Source organism: Falco punctatus, assembly GCF_963210335.1.
Source record: "Falco punctatus genome assembly, chromosome: 4".
In the NCBI taxonomy this organism is placed as follows: Eukaryota; Metazoa; Chordata; class Aves; order Falconiformes; family Falconidae; genus Falco; species Falco punctatus.
The window spans coordinates 104,188,584-104,208,160 of NC_137583.1; the positions used below are offsets into that span (position 1 = coordinate 104,188,584).

Consider the following 19,577-nt stretch of genomic DNA (forward strand, 5'->3'; position numbering starts at 1 on the left):
CGGCCATAGCCAGGAGAGTGGCGCCCCATCGCAGGTAATGGTTACGTGGGAAGACAAACACCAACACTCCAAATGTCCCCCTTCCTTCTTCCCTCAGCTTTGTATTGCTGAGCATGATGTCATATGCTATGGAATATCCCGTGGGTCAGCTGTCCTGGCTGTGTCCCCTCCCAATTTCTTGTGCACCCTCAACCTACTCACTGGTGGGGTGGGGTGAGGAGCAGAAAAGCCCTTGGCTCTGTGTGAGCACTGCTCAGCAATCAGGAGAACATCCCTGTATTACCAACAGTTTCCAGCACAAATCTAAAACATAGCCCCACACTAGCTGCTAAGAGGAAAATTAACTCTATCCCAGCCAAAACCAGCACAGTAAACTCTCACAGTAAGTTCCACTTGGCACAGTTGTTTTTCTTCTTGAAACGGAGGATGAAAGGCTCTCCTCAAACGTCAGAGGTGTAAATACTTTCAGTTATTAGTCAGGCTTTTAGAACTGATATCTTGCAGATTCTTATATTGTGGAATTATGGACAATTCCGAGAAGAGCGTGTTTATTATTTGGATTTGCTTCTATGGTTGAGCTTGGGTATTTGTAGGAAGAAGGTTTTTTTTTTTTCCTCTGTGTACTTTGGGGAATACTGGTTCATCAGTTGTTAGTGCTACTTTTAAGAGAAAGACTTGCACTTTTTTCTAAATGTGTGTTAAAAACTATGCTAGACACTTGCCATAATTAATGGTGAAAATTATGTTTTTTCTTACCTAATAGTAGTTAAAATAGGTTATAAAATACAGTTCTTAGCTTATGATAGACAGGGGATTTTGTTGCTTTCAGATCTTTGCCTTTCTTCCTGTATGTCTTTCAGATAATTTCCTTTTTTCTTGCTGCTCGATCTTCTCTCCTCCAAAAGTACTTTTTTCCTGTGGTACTGTGGCCTTTGCTTTTTAAACCATCGTTTGACCAATTTGCAGCTGAGCTTAATGTATTAATTCTTCCTCAAAAAAGATATCTCAAGGAAATCTGCAAGAAAGCAGCCAGTTACAGTAGTTAACTTTTTTAAAAATGAGAAGAAAAAAATCTTGTGTTATATATTAGGTACCAGTGAACTGTAGCATCTTTTCATCCTCTCCCCCACTGCTTCCCTGTTTCTAATCTCTTTCTTGCTGCATTGTGTCTGATCTAATTTGTAAACTGTTTGAATCAGCGAATGTCTGAATGCTTCTCAAACACTTTCAGCTAGTAATTTTCTATAATACAATAAATGAAGATTGTTTACAGGAATAGCTGATCTCTAATAGAATAGTCTTTTATGTTAAACTTCTGTACTGCAGCAATACAAGAGAGAACTGGGTATGCAGTAGCTAGGCATGGATGCAATTTAACGTTCGATTTCTTTCTCCCTCTCTGTTTTTTGAAGGCCTGGATGCGATGAGTTGTTGTTAACCTAACTTGAAACCTTGCAATACAGCTGTGATCTGTTTCTCAGTATGTCATTAATCTTTACACTCACAAAATAGGTATAAACAGGCTCTCTTTCAAGTAAAAGTTAAATTTTTGCCTTCAGAGTAGCCTTAGGGACAGTCTCCCTCTCAGTGCATGCCAATAGGACAGGTTGCTTTCACCAGTTTTCATCTCTTCTTTGCCCAGATTAGACATGACCACAGCATCATGACATGGTTTTTGACAGTGCAGTGATAACTTAGCATGCTTAGTTCATTGCTCATCTGGTATCCTTTGAGTAGTCTCCTTGATTCTAAGTCCAGCTGCATGCCCTGTATCAGCAGCCCCTTCAGAACCCATTTTCTGGTTCCGGCCGCTCATCCTCACACTGGGACTGACTATTGTGTGGCTGAAACAATTGTTGTTTGATTTTTCTGGGACTCCAGAGCTTGGATTTGTAAGGACAGAAAGCTGAAACTGAAGAACGATTTGTTCTATAGCCTTGCTATCTGTACAGCCACATCCACTTCTCCAGTGAGAAATAAAGGAATAGGTACAAGTTCAGCTTCTTTTCAGACTAAGATCAATTTGAGATGAAATCTCTTGACTTCTGGTGTTCACTACAGAGGATCAAGAGACTGCTCAGCTTGCTTTCCATGCGCTATTTGAGAGGTCTGTGGTTCCAGTGCTTTATACTAAGCCTAAGGGAAATCTGAAAAGCAGTCTTGCTCTTCAGTTATAAGCAGCTGCTCACCTCGAACAGCCCAGATGTTGAGATTCTAGCAGTGGGGCATACCCTTCGCATCAGCTGTAGGACTGATACCATTTCTGGACTTTCGACCAAAAACTTGAACTTGTTGAGAGCCTGTGCACATTGACCCCACTGCAGACTTCCATTTCATGTCATGGGAGCTTGGCTGAGCCGATGGCAGTCTAGTTGCTGTCAGAGATCCTTCCCACTTGTGCAGTCATTAGGTCTATAATCTAAGGTAGCAGCTGAGAATCTCGCTAGAGTTAGTGCAGAGGGAATTGCACGTTCTGGAAGCCACGGACACTTGCTTTAGTAACAAGAGGTTTGCTGACCCTTGGACTTGGTGTTCTACAGGCAGGCTTCACAGGAGTTGACCTGTGTTGACAGGCTCTGTTTCAAGGGGAGAACAAGTGTAGTGTTTGTGGTGGTGGGTCATCCTTCACTTTCATTCCCCAGTTATGTTGTGTCCGTTCCTTGTTTGTCAGTGAGAAGTCTACCCCTTTTCTAACACCAGTTAACAAATTCAAGGACTTAGGGCCAGATGAAGATAGTTACATCTCATGATGTATGTGCTGGGTAGTACTTGTCAATGGAGCATACTTGGCTTCTGCCTGGTGTGCCACTTTTCCGTTAACAGCATCAGGAACTGTATGGTTCTGTAAGAGGATTGTCTAAAACCTCTGCTCCTGGTGCTGAAGGTTGCCTACATCTAAAACAGATCTCTTCTACTAAGATTCTCTTGGTCGAAATTTCTGCTTGTCATCTTCAAGTTGATGAAACTTCTGAATCTTTCCCTTCCCTGCCCCCTAGTCTAAGTTTCTTACGCTGGCAAAGCTTTTTCCTGGATGAAGGACTTCATTGCCTTATGGGACCTAAAATGTGCCTTCAGGTACTACTGCCTTTACTGATAACTAGCTACTGACTGTTGGCGATGCTTCTAGAAAGTATTCCATCTGCTTTCAGTTGTGATGTACTTTTTTCCAGGCTTACTGGTAGTCTTTGTGGCTTACTTAGTTTTACTTTACGCCAAAACAGCTGGTTTTTCCTAGCTGAGATACCTAGAGAGACCCGTCTCAAGTTGCTTTCAAATATGGTTCCTGACTTCCATCCTAAGCATTGTTGCTTCCCTCCCCAAGTCTTATCTGAAATGCTGCCACAGCCAACGCCATTTTTTTCCCTATCCACGACGCTTTAGTTTTTGTACTGTCAGGACCTGATACCCGGACTACCTAGCAGAAAAACTGGAAAGCGGAAAAGCAGGAAAGACGTAACGGTCTTTGTGCAGCGACTCACCAGTGGGTAGCAGTTGAAAGCATCATAGCCAAAAAGTTTGTGGAGACACTCTCTTGTTGTCTGAACACGTTTGCCTAGTAATACCATAAATGAAAGCTTGAGTTCTCACAAATGTCCACATTCCTGGTATCTGGAGCTTTCTTACCTGTATCTCGTCATCTTTGAGGTATGTGTACCTGATGGAGTGTAGGTCAGTAGCATATCTCAAGGTTTCTGCAGAGGACTCACTTGTCTGTCAACATATAGAACACATTATCCGATGACCTTAAGGATCTTTTCCAACCTAAATGATTCTGTGATTCTATCCCTGGTCACCTATTATGAGAACATACCAGTGATTTGTCTCTGTAAAGGTGGCAAGCCTAGCTGCGTAGCAATAATTGACATTCTGTATGAAATCCACAGGTATGTCCCCTTCCTGTCCTTTCTGCTTTTTCTGAAGTTCCTTTTCACTGAGATGATTGACAGAAAATGTCACAGACTCAGGTGCACAGTCTCTCAAACGCCTGTCGTAATCATAGGGAAGGTGGTCCTGCAGTTGTACCACTGAAGGCAGAAATGTCACAAGCGGCAAGCTCTGTCTGTAAACACTGTGGTGTATCCAAACGTGTTTATAGTAAGTTGCTGGTTGTAAGTTACCAGTAACCGGTTTTGTGCTCAAAAAGATGAAAACGCATTTAATCAAAACCACTGGAACTTACCGAATGCACCGATGTATCTCAAAAGTATGGCAAAGGAAACCTCCTGTTTATTCCACGCAGTTTTAGCATAAAAGCTGAAGTATATTTTCCCCAAGTGCTGAAACGGCTGATCTTGGTTTAAAATCTGTCATTTGTGCTGTAATTGGAGAATCTCATAAAATTTAATACTTCTAACCAATATAAGAATTTAACATATTTAATATCTCTAATCCTAACAGCAAAACTAGATGTGCCCCCTAAACCTAAAAGAGCTTCCAAGGCCAAGAAGGTGGAAATTATAAACTCTGACTCAGATTCAGAATTCGGCATTCCAAAGAAGACGGCAGCACCCAAAGGTAAGCGTTTCAGTGCCCACATCTGCTCTGCGTAACGCAGCTTCACAATCGTTTGTATAAGGAATCGGAACTAGGGTCTCTAAAATTAGAACCACATTGGTTTATTAGTAGATTAATCACTAGCAGATTACTCAGCCATGAGCCTCTTCCGTGACAAATAGAGTGTACTTACTTTTCTTGACAATCAATGCGTGAACTTTTTATCTGACCTTCATTGTTGGAAATGTATTTAATAGCTCTGCCCCCCACCCCCACCCCCTTCTTTTGTTCATCAGTTTGTTTGATCTCAGCTTTTTGCAAGACAGTAAAACGATGTTAGTCATTCCAGTAAGTAGTTATTTCTGGCTCTTTAATCCAATTCTTTGGTATCCAAGTTCTCAGCCCTCGCAACACGCGGCCCACCAAGCGGTGTAATCTGAGCAGTCAGTAAGGGATGTGCCAGCGTCGATAGCTCGGGTCAATGGTAAACGTACTATAAGCAGTAAAGGTGAATTAACGGTGTGTAATCAGTACGGAGGGCGACCAGGGACTTGTGGTACCTCAGGAGTCTGGCAGTCACTGATCTAACGGAGTCTGTCCCCATCTTGAACGGACAGCTTGGCTTGCTGGGGCGGGCGGTAACTTCCTATTTTACTGCTGTTGTGAAGAAGCTTGGGTTGGGAACTAAATTTGAAGTTTCATATGTAGATGTACTAAAGTAATTTTGCTAGGGCTTTTTTTCAGTTTGCTGAAGTCTGGAGTTTAATTTTTTTTAAAAAAAAAAAAAAAAAAAAAGGAAAACAAAGTTAAATCATAATCTCTCACCTAGGAAAGGGTAGAGGGGCAAAGAAAAGGAAAGCATCCAGTTCAGAAAATGAAGGTGAATACAACCCGGGGAAGAAAACGCCTAAATCAACACCGAGCAAGGTCAGTTCCATCTCTGCTCCTTTCTCTTTGTAAAAAAGACCCTAATGGATTACCCCACGCAAAGGTACACGTTCTTATCACAGGTTGCTAATACGGTATTTGGGGTTTAGGTGCATTTAGAAATTAGATGTTAGAGGCGGCTTCTTTCAATTCTGAGTATTGAAAGGGAAAAACGTACAAAGCATTACAACTGATTTGTCTTTTCTTTTCTAAAGAAGTCCAAGAAGGCTGCTTTTGACCAGGATTCTGATGTGGAAATCTTTCAGTCAGGCTTTGCCTCCGAAACTGCCCCAAAGCCACGGACAGGCCGGGCTAGAAAAGAAGTTAAATATTTTGCAGAGTCTGATGAAGATGATGATTTTGATATGTTTAATTAAGTGCCCAAAGAGCACACAAATCTTTTCCAACAAATATCTTGTGTTGTCCTTTTGTCCCTTCTGTCGCAAACTTTTGTACATTTGACTTATTTTATGTGATAATGTAATTGATGGTTTTTATTATTGTGTGTAGGCATTTTAACATTTTGTTCTTACACCTACAGTTTTATGCTCTTTTTTACTCATTGAAATGTCATGTATTTGTCTGACTGGCTTGTAGAGATGTTCTAGACAGCTGTGCTAAAGCACATTTTAATTGTCATGGTTGCAAACAGCAAACCTGCTTTTTGAAATGAAGTTTAAACATTAAAAAATGGAAAATTATCGTGTGTGTGTAAAATGTGGACTGGAGGGACTACTACTACACGAGCTGTTGTTTTTTTTTTTTTAAAATAAATATATTTTATTCTTTGCCAGGAGACTCCATGGAAAAAGGTAAACAGTATATGAACATAGAAAGCATTGTTAAACAATCTCAATGTACAAACAGAGCCAGTGAAAGTACATCACAGACTTGCTAGAATATATAAAAAAAAATCCACTAGTGCTTTAAATGAAACCTAAGAAACTGACACTTTAAATCTGTTAACCATTCTACCACAGTTTTCACTCTGCTTCATGGTGATTTAACAAGGCCAAGAAGGCAGATTCTCTCCTTGTGTTTCTGGAAGTCCTAGCTGTACTTCCCTAGCACCTGGAAGGCCAGATAACCCAGCTAATTCCTGGCAGTTGCTTCTTAAGGAAATACCCTAGACTCACCGACTGGAATGCTGTAAATGAGTCTGCTGGTTATCATCCCATGAAGTTTCCCTAATGGCTTGTGAACAAGTAAACAAAAACATGGTAACACTGAAAAGTGTTTCTGCCTTGGAGGCTATCGTTGCTGGAGAAATGGGTAGTTAATTGTGTAGCTAGGTCACCAGCCCGGTAAGAAACCACTTCTTTAAATTTTAAAGTGACATTAACAGTGGAACAACTGACATCTGAATAACTGATCTGGCAGTTAATGCTGATGTCTTTTCTGCCAGCGCAGTGAACTTTTGTATACTTTTTACAAGGAAGGAGATGCGAACTGAGGGCATCCGAGACAAGTTTTCATATTAAACTAAACCAGACGGTCCTTTAAACTTCCTTTTCTGGACGTGTACGGTAGTCCGTTTCGTATGGTTGGTGTCTTGATCGCTTTAGGTATGAGAGACAAAAGGAAAGCACCAAACATCCAGTATGGAAAGCACAGCCATACATTTGTATGTACAAAGTCATCAGAAATGCAACCAGAATTTAAAAGTTTGAGATCTGTCTCGTCACCATGCAATCTTGAATGTTCAGAGGAGAAAACAGAAGCTTAACTATTTTTTGCATGAAATGGCTGATTTAGAGTTTCAAAAGTTTGCATTTTCTAGTTTTAAGAGTTTAAACAGCAAGGAGTATATATCGATACATATGAAAATTTCTTGGTCCTTGTTGAGTTTTTATCTATATATATACACATATATAGATATATATTAAGTCCAGAAACTAAGCAGCAGTAAAAATGTTTTTCTTGCTTTTCATTCCTGTACATAAGGTATTAGGAATGTCTGAAGTAGCTGGAAAATGTCTTACTCCACCATAGGGGATTGACTGACACTGCTGTTATCCACTGAACTAGGTGAGATACTAGGACTGTGTTCTGCAGTATTTCCATTTGAGGTTGGTGTCAGTGGTTCATGTCCTTCAGAGTTCTCCAACATTTCCTGGATAAGAGGTGGCATGGATCCAGGAATTTCCATTTTCAATGTAATGACACGTTCTGCACCTTTAAAAAGAAAACAAGAGGGCCTTTCTGTTAGTACCGTTTGTAAAATTTCCTCTTTTTTTTAGCATCATCAGTAGCAATTTCAGGGTATGTTATTGTAACAGATGTGATGGCTCCTTCTGTACGTGGTTTTGTGTGGAAGAAGGGAATGGCTTCGTTCATACAAGAAGGGGGAGTTAGATGGGTACTCCTTAACTGATTTAAAATCATGACATAGCGACTGATATTACAACACAGGTAAATGGGATGAACTGCTGCTTTTCAGGGAAGGAACCAAAACAGCTTTAAATTATACTGAAAAGTTAAACTAAACTGTTCCCACATAGATGTGCTTATAAATTGGAATATACTTTACAGTTTTTAATCTGTACGCTATATCTGCGAAGACTAGAATGACAAAAATTCTGGCCAATTTCTGTTAAATAGGTGAGGTGAATCCTGGAAGAGAACTGCAGTGATTTAAGTCAGAACATTCTTTCCCTTATAGAAAACTGTGAAATAAGATTCGGAATTTAAAAAACCATTGTTTTATAAAAAAAAATCAGGCAAAAAGATACTTTTTTTGTAAAGTGTCCTGTAGCGTTCAGGCTTCTTTGCTTGTGCTAATTAACCACAAAAGTACACAGAAGCACTAACAGTGTTTACAGGTGACTTAACTGAACTGTTCGGTGTTCGTCTTTGGCAAATGTAACAACAGGTATTTTTACGCAGACGTGGTTTTGCAGGCTAGTATGCATAGGATTAAACAAAAGTACTACATAAATCCTGGTTACTCAGACTGTGAACCAACAACTAATATTAGTTTAAAAGAAAGAACATAAATCACAAAGGCAGAGAACAGCGCCTGTTGCTCCTAAGGCGTGTTAAGATTTCCTGGACAGGACAGGCGTACGGGGACAGCTGCCTGAAGAGGCAGCCACCGCGCAGTTCACCTGTAACTTGTGTGCGACATCGGCTCGCTGCTCCCAGGAAGCTCTGTCCTTAAGACGCCGGGCCGCAGCGGCGCAGAAGCCTGCGTTTAAAAATCAGCCAAGACCCTGCCTGACGCTGGGCAGTTAATGCTGAGGGAACTGCTTAGGGATTAGTAAGTTACTACAGACAGGAATTCTTGAACTCTGGATGGACAAAACTCTCAGTGAAAAAAAAAAGGGCTGTTAATTGGGAACAGCCTGGTCTGTAAAGCAGGAAGGTTCAGCTGCTGCTGTCGCTCTACACTGCTGCTGCTCGCAGTGACAGACAAGCCATGTTCAGAAAGGCCTCGACAGCAGCATCTTGGAATTACGTCTCGAGTAAAGTGAGGATATACAGTAAAGGTTCAGTTCCACACTGAGGCATGAATGTGCTTTACACGTTTTGCTGCTGATGGGGGAAAAAGATTTTCCTTTTCAGGACATCAGGCAATTTATAGCCGTAAACATCAGCATTCAAATACCTGGTCTAACACGTTGCATAGCGTAACAGGAGCCTGTGCTTTTTAAACATGAAGGGAGGCAAGAAGAGCCAACAAAATTAAAGGGAAAATAGTCTGGTTACTGATTAACTATTCCAGAGAGAACCTCTGGATATATTCCACTTATCTGTGCTGCTGCAACGTACGTGCTGGAGAGAGCTCGTTGTCAGCCGCAGCGGTAACCCCAGACTGTAAGGGAGCACTTATGTTCATGCCTTAGCTGTGGAGCTTCAAAAAATCATCTACAAAGGCAATGACCAACTTTTTCCAAGTGAATGTTGATTAAAAACTCTCTTAAATAACTGTGAGGAGCAAAGGGGCAAGCTTCCTAATCGGAAAGAAATTAATGCAGGATTATGCTGAGAGCTTCTCTGAAAACCATCTGCAGCCAGAGCTGATGAACTGAATCTGGCCGTGTTCCACACCTGCCTTCTGCTGTTGCGGAGTAGTCGGTTGGACTACCAGGTGGTTTTGTTGGTTACTTAGTAACCACTGTAAAGCCACAGTAATTTTTCAGGTCTTGCAAACTTCCAATTTAATGGTGGGACGAGAGAACTCAGAAGACAGTCTCTTGCTTTAGTCCCACGCATGCTTAATTCTTCATTACGATACTTCTGATGTCACAGAGGAACATCGTTGTATAAGGAACTCTAGTGCAAGGAGACACTAGACTCGGCCATTTCGGGTCATGCTTGCTTTGGTAATTGCTTTCAGCGATCATGTACCATCAAAAGTCATTATCTTCTAATGTACGTCTTTCAAATGAAACTCAAGACACACACACCCACCTCCAGGACATCACCAGTCCTTTGTATGATTTAGTTCTACCATAAAACATTAATGATATAATTAAAGTTAAATACTTATGTCAGAATGGAGAGGAGAATCCTTTCTTGTGACTGAACATAAAGACAGAGCCGTGTTCCTGAGGAGCTGGAGGGCTCTGGCAAAGCAGCAGGAAAGTGCAATGGATTTCCCACAAGCAAGAACAGTAGAACGAAAAAGCTCCCCTAAATATTTTTGTAGCTCAGTACTGCTCTAAGTTTATTTGGCGGTTTCAGTTGGATGGAGCCTGCTTTACTTGAGGGTAAATGCAAGCTTTAGATAACCTGCTAAGTGGATCCTTTTTAGGATACTTTTGCTTCCCGCTCTGGCGCTTTCCAAGTTATTCTTTTGGTACTAATCAATCCAATTAAATAGCTCACTTCTTTATATAAACATAGCTATAGCTTGATCTTTTAACTTATATATTATTTAAAGTGTAACAGTTCAGGTTTTAATGTAAAGTAAGCATATTTATTTGAGTGATCTGACTGCTGCCCCCCTGAAGTCTTGTCAAAAACCACGTCAAATGAAATCAGTAATTTTTTTAAAAGCGGAAATCCAATCTATACCTACATAGGCACCTGTACATACAAGCTCATGTGCTTGCTTATCTAGCAGGGGTAGCAAACCTGTGGCTGAGTAAGCACAGTAAGAAAGTGGAACTGCATCAACCACTGTGAAAAATAAGAACCGGCTGCAATTCTTTAGACTCTCTGTACTCAGGCTGGTACCTCTCCAGGACAGCTCCCCAGCAGTCTGGAGGTGGACATACATGAAACAGCTGGACGCGTCTGAAATTGTGTCTTGGGGAGACAGAGGGGTACACAAACAAAAGGAGCACAGCCACCTTCGAAGCCACAGCACAGGGTGTGCGGCGATGCCAGCGCCCTGCCACACCACGGACTGTCCGCTCTATGTCCAGAACAGCCACCCAGCCCGCCCTGGGGGGAACCTGATAAATGAAAGCCTTCAGCCACACCCCTGCTTCAGAGAATTTATGTGACAGCACTTAGACTGTGTGTTTCACGTGATCGGTCACATACAAGGCCACATAAAATGTTAAAACTGATCCACCTATAAGCATGGTTAGTTTGGATTAGAGGTGCCGAATCTCCAAAATCCTGGATCTAATCCATTCTAAAGTATATCAGACCACAGTTTAGGGGAATTTGGGATGTGCCAGCCTTTCCCGCTGTCTGTAAACAGACTGGTTTTTGAAAGCCATTAGGGATACAAAATAGACGTTGACTTGCACCCCCTTGTAAACTTCAACAAAGGTTTAATTCAAGGTTTTATCTTGTTTTAAAATGACTGACAGAGTTCACGCTAATGATTTGCTAACGCACTTATACCTAAGACGTCATTTTCACTGTAAGTTGCATGAAGAATGTAGCGCCATGTATGTTTAAAATAGAACCGATTTAAACACATAAAGAAGGGAAGAGGAAGGTCACAAGGATGTTTCTTAGACACATTAAAAAAATAACAACACTGGTCTCTAGGCCAGTTTCCTCTGAAACTGAACACTGACACTCTTGCTGAATTAGGGGGAGACACCGTACCTTTCGCACTGATGCTACGAAGATCTGTGATTTTCATTAAGATCTTTGGGAACATATGAGGCTTGTTGGGTCGTCTCTTTCGGATGTAAATTTTCAGTGCTTCAAGCAGTGGTTCCTGAAGCTTATCCACTTTCATTGGTTCTTCAAGGTCCTGGCGATCTGTAGAAAAGTATCATATCACTCATGGTTTTAAATAAGTATTTCTTTTTACAAACTCCAAATCACAGAAGCTCCTCCATGTTCTTGATTAGAACTCCATGAATTTCATCTTTTCACTTATGACCCACACTCTGGAGTGGGGTATTCCACGTGAAGCGGCTAAACCATGGCTTCTGAAACTTAGACTCATGTCTCCTTGGTGGCTGGAAAGGTTTGTCATTTGAGTGGCCCGGAACTACAAGTCTGCTCTTGCACCTCCCTCTCCAAGGGGAAAACACCTTGCTGCAAACAGTATTTCAGAATGGATTTTGTATGTGTCATTGATAAGCTACCTAGGTATACAAAGAGATTACCGCTAATTTATTTTTTGTATCAATACTAAAATAAACTGAGTTACCATCAGGTATCAGCAGATGGCAGTGCGAGCTTGAGTGACAACAAACACCACCCATAAACCAGGATGCACCAGTCACATACCAGTGACACCTCAGAAACCACCAGTGCTTTTGATGGGTTATGGTTAGACACACACAAAATTGGAAAGATTTTGTACTAAAGGGCCATTGTCAACAAAGACTAACTCTTGTTCTTAAACATTCTGTTAGCAGCACCCAGTTTGTGTTTCAACAAAAGGGCCCAACTAAACAAGGTGTGTTGCCATTGCTAGTCCAGATTCTGCAGAGGAGGAGAGAGACTAGGTGATTGAAACAAAATACATTTACAGAGGATTTTGGAAATTATTTGACACTTCACTTTTTGTGTTTGAAAACCATGATTTTACCTGACAATGCCCCTTTCAAGTTGTAATCAGCGCCCCCCCTCCAAATCATGTCATTAGTGCCACTATGCCGATTTCAAAATGTAATCTATTCTTTTTCCAAAGAAAGTTATCACCAGTGACTTCTGTGTGAACGTAACTATATGTATATGCATGGCAATTTTGAGTAAAAGCTGTGTAATGGGCATCTTGCTGTAACAAAGGTCATTCGTACAGGTAACCACCCATATACCACTTATAAAAAATGCAGCAAGTATCCTGTACGGCAAAGAGCATCGGTTGCTTGACAGAACGATTTGATTCATTTAAAAATGTATCCATAATAAAACCAATAGCTATCACCGGTGGAAAATAAACCTTTAGTGTTAAGTGGTTTATATAACATACATAATAATATTTATATCTATTATATATATAGATGTTTTAGTACAGGAAAGCAAAACAGAACATAAATGAAGATCTCAGCATCCTTTTCAAACGCATCTGAGTTCACGCTGTACGGTACCTCCACAGATTAAGCAGATGGCACTAAGGAGACCCGTTTCTGTATCATCCATTTCCAAAGGCAGGAGCTGGTTGGCAAATGTGAACACGAGATCAGTCAGGGGGCCAAATCCGGCGTTGTGCATCTGAGTTCGGTTTAGGGTAAGGCCATCTGAAAAGGTCATGGTGTCTTGTTCTGGTGTGTATCTTGTGCAAATTCTAAGGATCTGTGGAAGGACAAAAAAAAAAAAAAAAAAACAAATCTGAAGAATTCAACTCATGAGAGGTTTGTTGCGTTTTCTCGATGCAGCAAATGATGTCTGGAACTGCAGTACATGGTCACTTCAAAACAATCTCAAATGAAACCCCAGGTTGTTTGGTTCTAGTAGCACAAAAATTCTCTGGTACATCATAAATATGTCACATATAAATCTGTCACAGCAGAAAGGCAGGCAGGGAAACACCACTCCGTGAGCGCAGCCCTCCACCAGCACAGCTGCAGTTACAGTCTCCACGGAGCACTGCCTGTCTTGCCAGCCTGGGAGCCTGCACCTGAATGGATTATCAAACTTGGAACCTCCACACAGCCGCGCACGGGGCGGCTGGCACCCTGGCCAGCAGCCTGAGGAGTTGGCCCAGCTTTTCTTCTTTTACGGCAGTTGTTATTCCTGAGCGCTGTAACACGGAACCTCCTCACCAGCCCTCCTCCCCATGGGAGCCCTGGGCCGTGCTGGTGAGGGTGCGTACCCCGCCCGCCTGTGCAAAGCGCATCTTCCCACCGCGCCGCACAAGCCCAGGCGGTGTTGCTTTTGGCAAGTTCGCTTGCTCGCCAGCAGCCACCCCACACTGACCCTGGATGAAAGAGCGTTCGAGAGGAGGATGGGATTCACACCTCTAACTGGACACAGAGGAATGCAAAACACATGAATAAAACACCGACGACGCTCTGCATTTTGTTAGTAAATGCCTCTGGGGTAACCGCGGTGTCAAGAGTGCTGTCACAGTGTGGCAGCAGGACCAGGGAGAGTGAGTGCAGGAATGCTTTCGCCTCTCGGAGCAAACCCGGGATGTGTCCCATGATAGACTCTGTACGGCACGAGCTCATTTGTACAGCTGCTATTAATCAACACTGCCCTAAGGATCAAATCAAAGAGATGTCCATCATGTTGACATATTTCTGTTACATATATCTATATCTATATCTCAATGCTTAATGTTTAAAATAATCAGAGGTGGGAGAAGGCTTATCCCTAAACTAAAATAAAAGGAAACCTTGCAGAAGTCTAGCTGATTAGCTGAGCTAAGACTACAGCTGCGTTTTTTCAGGGCTTGACTGTATTTATTTCCCATACAGCCATCCTACTTTGTTTTAAAGATTCAACAAAAAAGATTTACATGATTATAAGTGAGCACAGGGAGAATTTTAATTATTCCTATAGCTGCCGAAGCTCTGAGTCAGAGGCCCCAGCACTTGGCAGCTGACCAGTCTGGGCTTGGTTCTCCCACTTTCATCTTTGCCTGGCAACACTGCTCCAAATAAGCAGGGAGGAGAATCGGGAGGACATGACATGTTAGAGACCTACAGGGAAGCTTTTCTTTCTCTTCTTAAATTCCTTGGTTAAGAGACTTAACAGGGTATATTTCTGCAGAAGGCTCTTCAACTGTTTTCTGTCTCAGCAATATAATCTTATCTCACATTGTGGGTATACGCTGAAGCACAGAGACCCTATGTGGCTGGACAGGCATGTTTCACATCGTTCCCCCATCCCTGAATTAGAATAAGCTCTTGAAATTACTTGCCTCGATGACCAAGAGAGGCACAAATCCAAACGCACGGCACTCAAATTCTTTGCTGACCACAAATTCCTCACTAATGTAAGTGATCTTAAAAGGCTGCTGGTAACTCTAAAGGTTTTATGTAATAACCAAAGTGTATTTCAGGATTATTAGCAGAAATTAACATTATGAGGCCTGGCACCCCGTTAATAAGAGACAGTATATTTACCATATTCTGTGCTGGCAGTAACTACCAGCAGTGCTCTCCCCTGAAGTTCTCTGTTGGTCATGTTTTTAAGTCATTAAAAGGATTGTATAGAAAGCAGAAGAGACACACAGAGTTTGTTGTTTTCAAGAAAAGCATAGCTTGAAAGCTTTGCGTGTTCATGGAGAAGCCCAAGAGGTGCTCGGTTTACTTCTCTAATGGCACGTAAGAGAAACTGGAATGCAGCTCTTCCTATTCGAAGCCTGCACATATTGTAGCTGCCTTCCAGTAAGGGTGCGTGGCCTGGGATCGTCAGGTCTCCAGTTTTTGGAGGAACAAGGCTCTTCTTAAGTGGCACTGATTTTTCCCTTCGCTCAGCTGGGGAGAAAGGCAGCCCCTTTTATTCCAGTGCTGTTTTAACTGAAAAGCCTTAGCAATGAAATTCCTCCCTCCACACCCTCAGGACGCCCAGTCCAACAAACTAGCTGATCAGGACTAGGAGCTAAATTGGGCAATGCTGTGGTGTTTACTGAAGGCTGCCCGCCGCCTCCCCAGCAGCTGCCCAAGCAGGGCTGGCACATACGTATCCCTCTATCCAAGGACAAGTCTGGATACTGGCTGCCAGCGCCGCACTGCCCAGAGACTCCTGGTCCCGAGGGACTGTGGTGCCCCGGGGTGGTCACCCCGAAGAGCCCAGAGGTGGAATGCATGCCTCCTGCCACAACAGGGGCTGCTGGCTTCCGTGCTGCGACGTTCTCCGTGCTCACCCCCTGGTGCCGTAAGACCCGCTCTGTTTGGAGGCGCATGCTAGGGGTGCTCAGCAAAGACCTCCCAGCTCACCGCCCCCAGGGCTAGCGCAGAGGAAGGCCGCCAGGCTGGATCCTCATTGGGAATGAATTTGGGGTTAGGCTGCGCAGCCTAGAGCCCCTGCGGGCACACACAGGAAAGCTCTACGGGCCCTGCAAAATTTATCATTAAAACTGAAAGGGCCCGTGGAATTTAGCTCCTGGTAGGCTTGGGCAGCAGGTAGGACGGCTTTCTGCAAAAGGCAGACTTCAGGTTTTCATACCCACATGCTGCGCCAGCCACCAACTGGCCGAGCCTGCAGCGGCTCCGCTGGGCACTGCCGCAGATGCAGCTCAACCGTGCGCTCTCCGCGATGCACTGAGCTTGACTGCAGTGATCGGGTCTCAGGTTTCTCTTGCATTCCTTTGACATTATCCCACAACACGCTGTTATTAAACTCTGAGACAGATCATTTGAAATGTTTTTGGTGTGTTGTTTTTTTGGTTTTGTTTTTTTTTTTTAATTTGTGTCCTTCATCAAGATCTGCAAAACGCCATGGATATTGCTGATTCGCTGCTAAACCTTTCTTGGGCAAACTTCCAGTGTCAAAGTAAAGCGGATTTCAAGCTCATATTCACTGAAGAACATATGGGAAATGTCAGCACTTCAAAATAAGAAATCACGGTATCTTTCTCCATTTTAAACTGAACTCCTAATGTCCTCAACATTGTTTAGATTTTGTAACCAAGCCAAGTATTTTAGTTGTCACTCCGCTCTTAAATGCCACTTGCAGCCATAAATAAAGATCTTGCCCACAATTAAAGGATTCTTTGTTTTAAGGGATAGTTGTATCTTAAAGCATCTGGGGTTCCTATGAGCCAGTTGCAAAGCACAAAGCAAAAACCCTACAGGTTGCAAAAAACCAAAACCATCCAGAAAGCTGCATTTACAAAATTATTGCTACCATAGAACTCTTACTCGTTTTAAACTGATTAGTTAGGGCAAGCTGGGCTTTTTTTTTAAGAAACCCTCTTGCTAGACGCGAGCTGCCTTAGCTGTCTGGGACAGTTTCCTGATAGGAAAAAAACAAGCAGGTAACTCTTAAACAACGAACAAACCTTCACAGCGCTGCCATACCCCATAAGCATGGGTTGTTCTGCATACACAAATACCTTCCTAGCATTAACATGCAGGGTTTTACAACAGAGAGCAAAAATGACATTATTAAAGATTAGCGTTCAGAGATCTCTCAGGTTTTTATCCACTGGATTTAAGACAGGCTGGGCTTTGGACTCTTCACATTCAGAGCTTGGCAAGGCTGGGGATGCTCGACTGCTGCCAAGCCAGTGTACCAGCAGACAGAAGCACTCACTTTTACGAGGGCTACTGACTGAATTTTAGTCATATTTATCCCCGAAACCTTTGGCACCAGAGCAGACACAAAGTCCACCATCCTCAGCTGGCACCTTCAGCTGCCTTGCGAGGCTTGATGCTATTTCCCTTCCAGAGATTTTGCTTGTTTGTATATAAAACAATCCTTTGGCACACACCTAGCAGAGTTTACCAAGCTCCTGGCACCATTTCCTTTGTCAGCCTGTTTAAGGGAGGGTTTAAGCACCCACGGCCACAGGAACCAACCAAGCAAAGCCCCTGGCAGGGTCTACAAATGCTTAAGACTCCCCATAGCTGGTGCTGATGGGCCGGTGGACAGCGAAGCCAGAGTCCTGTGGTGGGGGGAGCCTGGCCACGCTACCTGGCTGGGCTGGGAGCCCCATGCTGATCCTCCCATCTGCGGCAGCTCTGGGGACATGTCCAGGGGACTGCACAGCAGCGGGACCATGAGTGCACGCCGGCGAGGCTCACACGATGCTCGGCAGTGCTTGCAGAGCAGACTGCAGGCTGACACCAGCAGCGGGTGCTTGCACAGCAGGAGGGGGAACAGTGTTCACTCCATGTCTCAATGCACAACAAAATAAAACGTTCGAAACACTCATAATTAGGAGAACTAGCTTGCTGAGGGGGAAATATGTGCTATTAAAACACTGCTCCAAGTACTGAAGTTTAACTTAAATAAAGATACAGAGCTGCATTGCAATTCTGATTATATGCAGGTGATGTGGGTTTAATGGATATGGGCATTTCACAGACAGTGCACGCACTGCGCATTACTGTGCTTGTGGTAATTATCCCTTTTTCTTTTTAAGCAGCACATAAAATAGTCACATAAAGCTTGTCTAAATGTCGCGGAAGAAAGTTAAGACGTGGTTGCCGCAAAGAGTCCTATCTGCTCCTGGTTTTGGAAAAGCCTCAGCTCATCCCTGCTATGGGTAGTTATGGCACTTGCTACACTGTGCTCGCTCAGATATGTCACCTTCTCCAGCTTCATGAAAAATGAAAAAGAGAATGAGCAGGTGATTGGGAATGACAGGTCTCAGTAACATTTCTAACTAGAGCTTGAAGGCTGCCACATGGCCACAAAGTAAAAGTGGTGAATTGTATTAAAGAATCGACCCTTTCTATCCATTAATCAGTTGAAATGAAGTCACCATTTACCACCTGCTTCATTATTCTTTTTCTAACCTAGCAACTAAGCTTTTATTTAGTCACTTTGATCAAAGGCTGCGAAGTGCCTTTATCTAGGCACTTCAGATAAAACTGCTAACAGAAAGGCTACCCCTAAATTCTTGATGTTGTCCAGCCAATGCTGGCAACGCCAGCCGCCAGCAGGACCCCGTGCAACAGGGGCTGTGCATGCTCACGGGGTAAGCTCCCACTACCCATCCCAGCAAAGAGCACCAGGAGCCCGCAGGATCCCGAGCAATTACAGAATCAGGGTATGTTTTTTTCCAGCAGCTACGGGCATGGCAGCAACAAACAGGGGCGGCAGCTTCAGGGCTGAAGTTTTGGGATTAGAGTTCGGAAGTGCAGATTCTTGCTATATCCTGACTCCTCCCCACCGTTTTTGGGTAGTTTCTGTATTAACTAACCATTCGTTACTGTTTACAACAGCAAAGCACAAAGCAGTTCCCGTCCTGTACCTCTGGCAGAATGCACTCGATTACTGTATGCCTGTTTATCAATTACTGTATGCCTGTTAGTGTAAGGGGAACGTAACTGTCTTATTAGGACAGAGCTGGTGATGACAGGCACGCAATTGGTAATGAATGGCCCTGCCCCACGGAGGGACCACACACAGTAAGGACGAGATGGCCAAGTCTGAATGAGCGCCTGGACGAAGGGGACAACGATAGGCGACTCTCGAGCTTAGCAGGGCAACCTCAACCTTCTCTTTTTTATAGGCCACAGAACAATATCCCTTCCCCTCTCCCACCCCTCTTCCTCCTTCATCAGTGTCCTCTAGATGCAATTCTTCAAAACAGCTTTTGACAAAACAAGAGGAAAAGGTCACAGCAGTTAACGTCCTCCTCAACATGACCCTGTTTGAAGCAATGCACTTGCAGAAATTCCAAGATTAATTACTTCAACTTCCAATTCCCTGGTTTAAACTCCTGTATCATGCCAAAAGTAGCCACCCTACAATGGGTTTCTTGGCCATGCTTGTCTGAATGAAGACCTGAAGGTTTGTGCTCTGAAGAAAATACTTAAAATATATTGAAAAAAACCTGTTTTACTGAAAGTTACTGCTACAACCAACAACAAAAAGCGTATTTGCCACTAAAAGCCTAAAGACCTCTAAGGTCTTAATAAAGAAATGCTGAGATCCCAGAGGGCTCCTCTGAAGGTCAGCATGACAGAAACAGAGAGAGACAAACGGAGGGAAGAGAGCTTGCCTTGACACAGTGACAAGGCGAGGTCTGGGGAAAAACACCAAGCCTACCTGCATAGTTCCCTGCTGCAGGCTGTATGCCTGCCTATTTAAAAAGTAATTACATTTAGCTAAAATCTGTACCGAGTCCATTACAGCGTCCATTTCCACAGGTGCCTGCAGCACTACTA

The 19,577-nt window shown here is 43.2% G+C and overlaps 2 protein-coding genes across 18 annotated transcripts in view; one reads left to right on the forward strand and one right to left on the reverse strand.

Annotated features, from left to right (window-relative positions):
* Positions 1–6,122, forward strand: part of TOP2B (DNA topoisomerase II beta) — a 65,197-nt gene extending 59,075 nt beyond the window's left edge. For 2 of the 4 annotated variants that reach the window (XM_080385034.1, XM_080385035.1), the window contains exons 34-36: positions 4,399–4,515; positions 5,324–5,421; positions 5,637–6,122. In XM_080385034.1, coding sequence (XP_080241160.1) covers positions 4,399–4,515; positions 5,324–5,421; positions 5,637–5,798 — 377 coding nt within the window. In that variant the 3' untranslated portion in view covers positions 5,799–6,122. The remainder of the gene's footprint in view (positions 1–4,398; positions 4,516–5,323; positions 5,422–5,636) is intronic. The other 2 variants (XM_080385036.1, XM_080385037.1) reach the window with 1 other exon arrangement.
* Positions 6,123–6,266: 144 nt separating this feature from the next.
* Positions 6,267–19,577, reverse strand: part of RARB (retinoic acid receptor beta) — a 334,649-nt gene continuing 321,338 nt past the window's right edge. For all 14 annotated transcript variants that reach the window (XM_080385080.1, XM_080385078.1, XM_080385069.1 and 11 more), the window contains 3 exons: positions 12,876–13,080; positions 11,434–11,592; positions 6,267–7,596 (listed from right to left, as the gene is read on the reverse strand). In XM_080385080.1, coding sequence (XP_080241206.1) covers positions 7,400–7,596; positions 11,434–11,592; positions 12,876–13,080 — 561 coding nt within the window. In that variant the 3' untranslated portion in view covers positions 6,267–7,399. The remainder of the gene's footprint in view (positions 7,597–11,433; positions 11,593–12,875; positions 13,081–19,577) is intronic.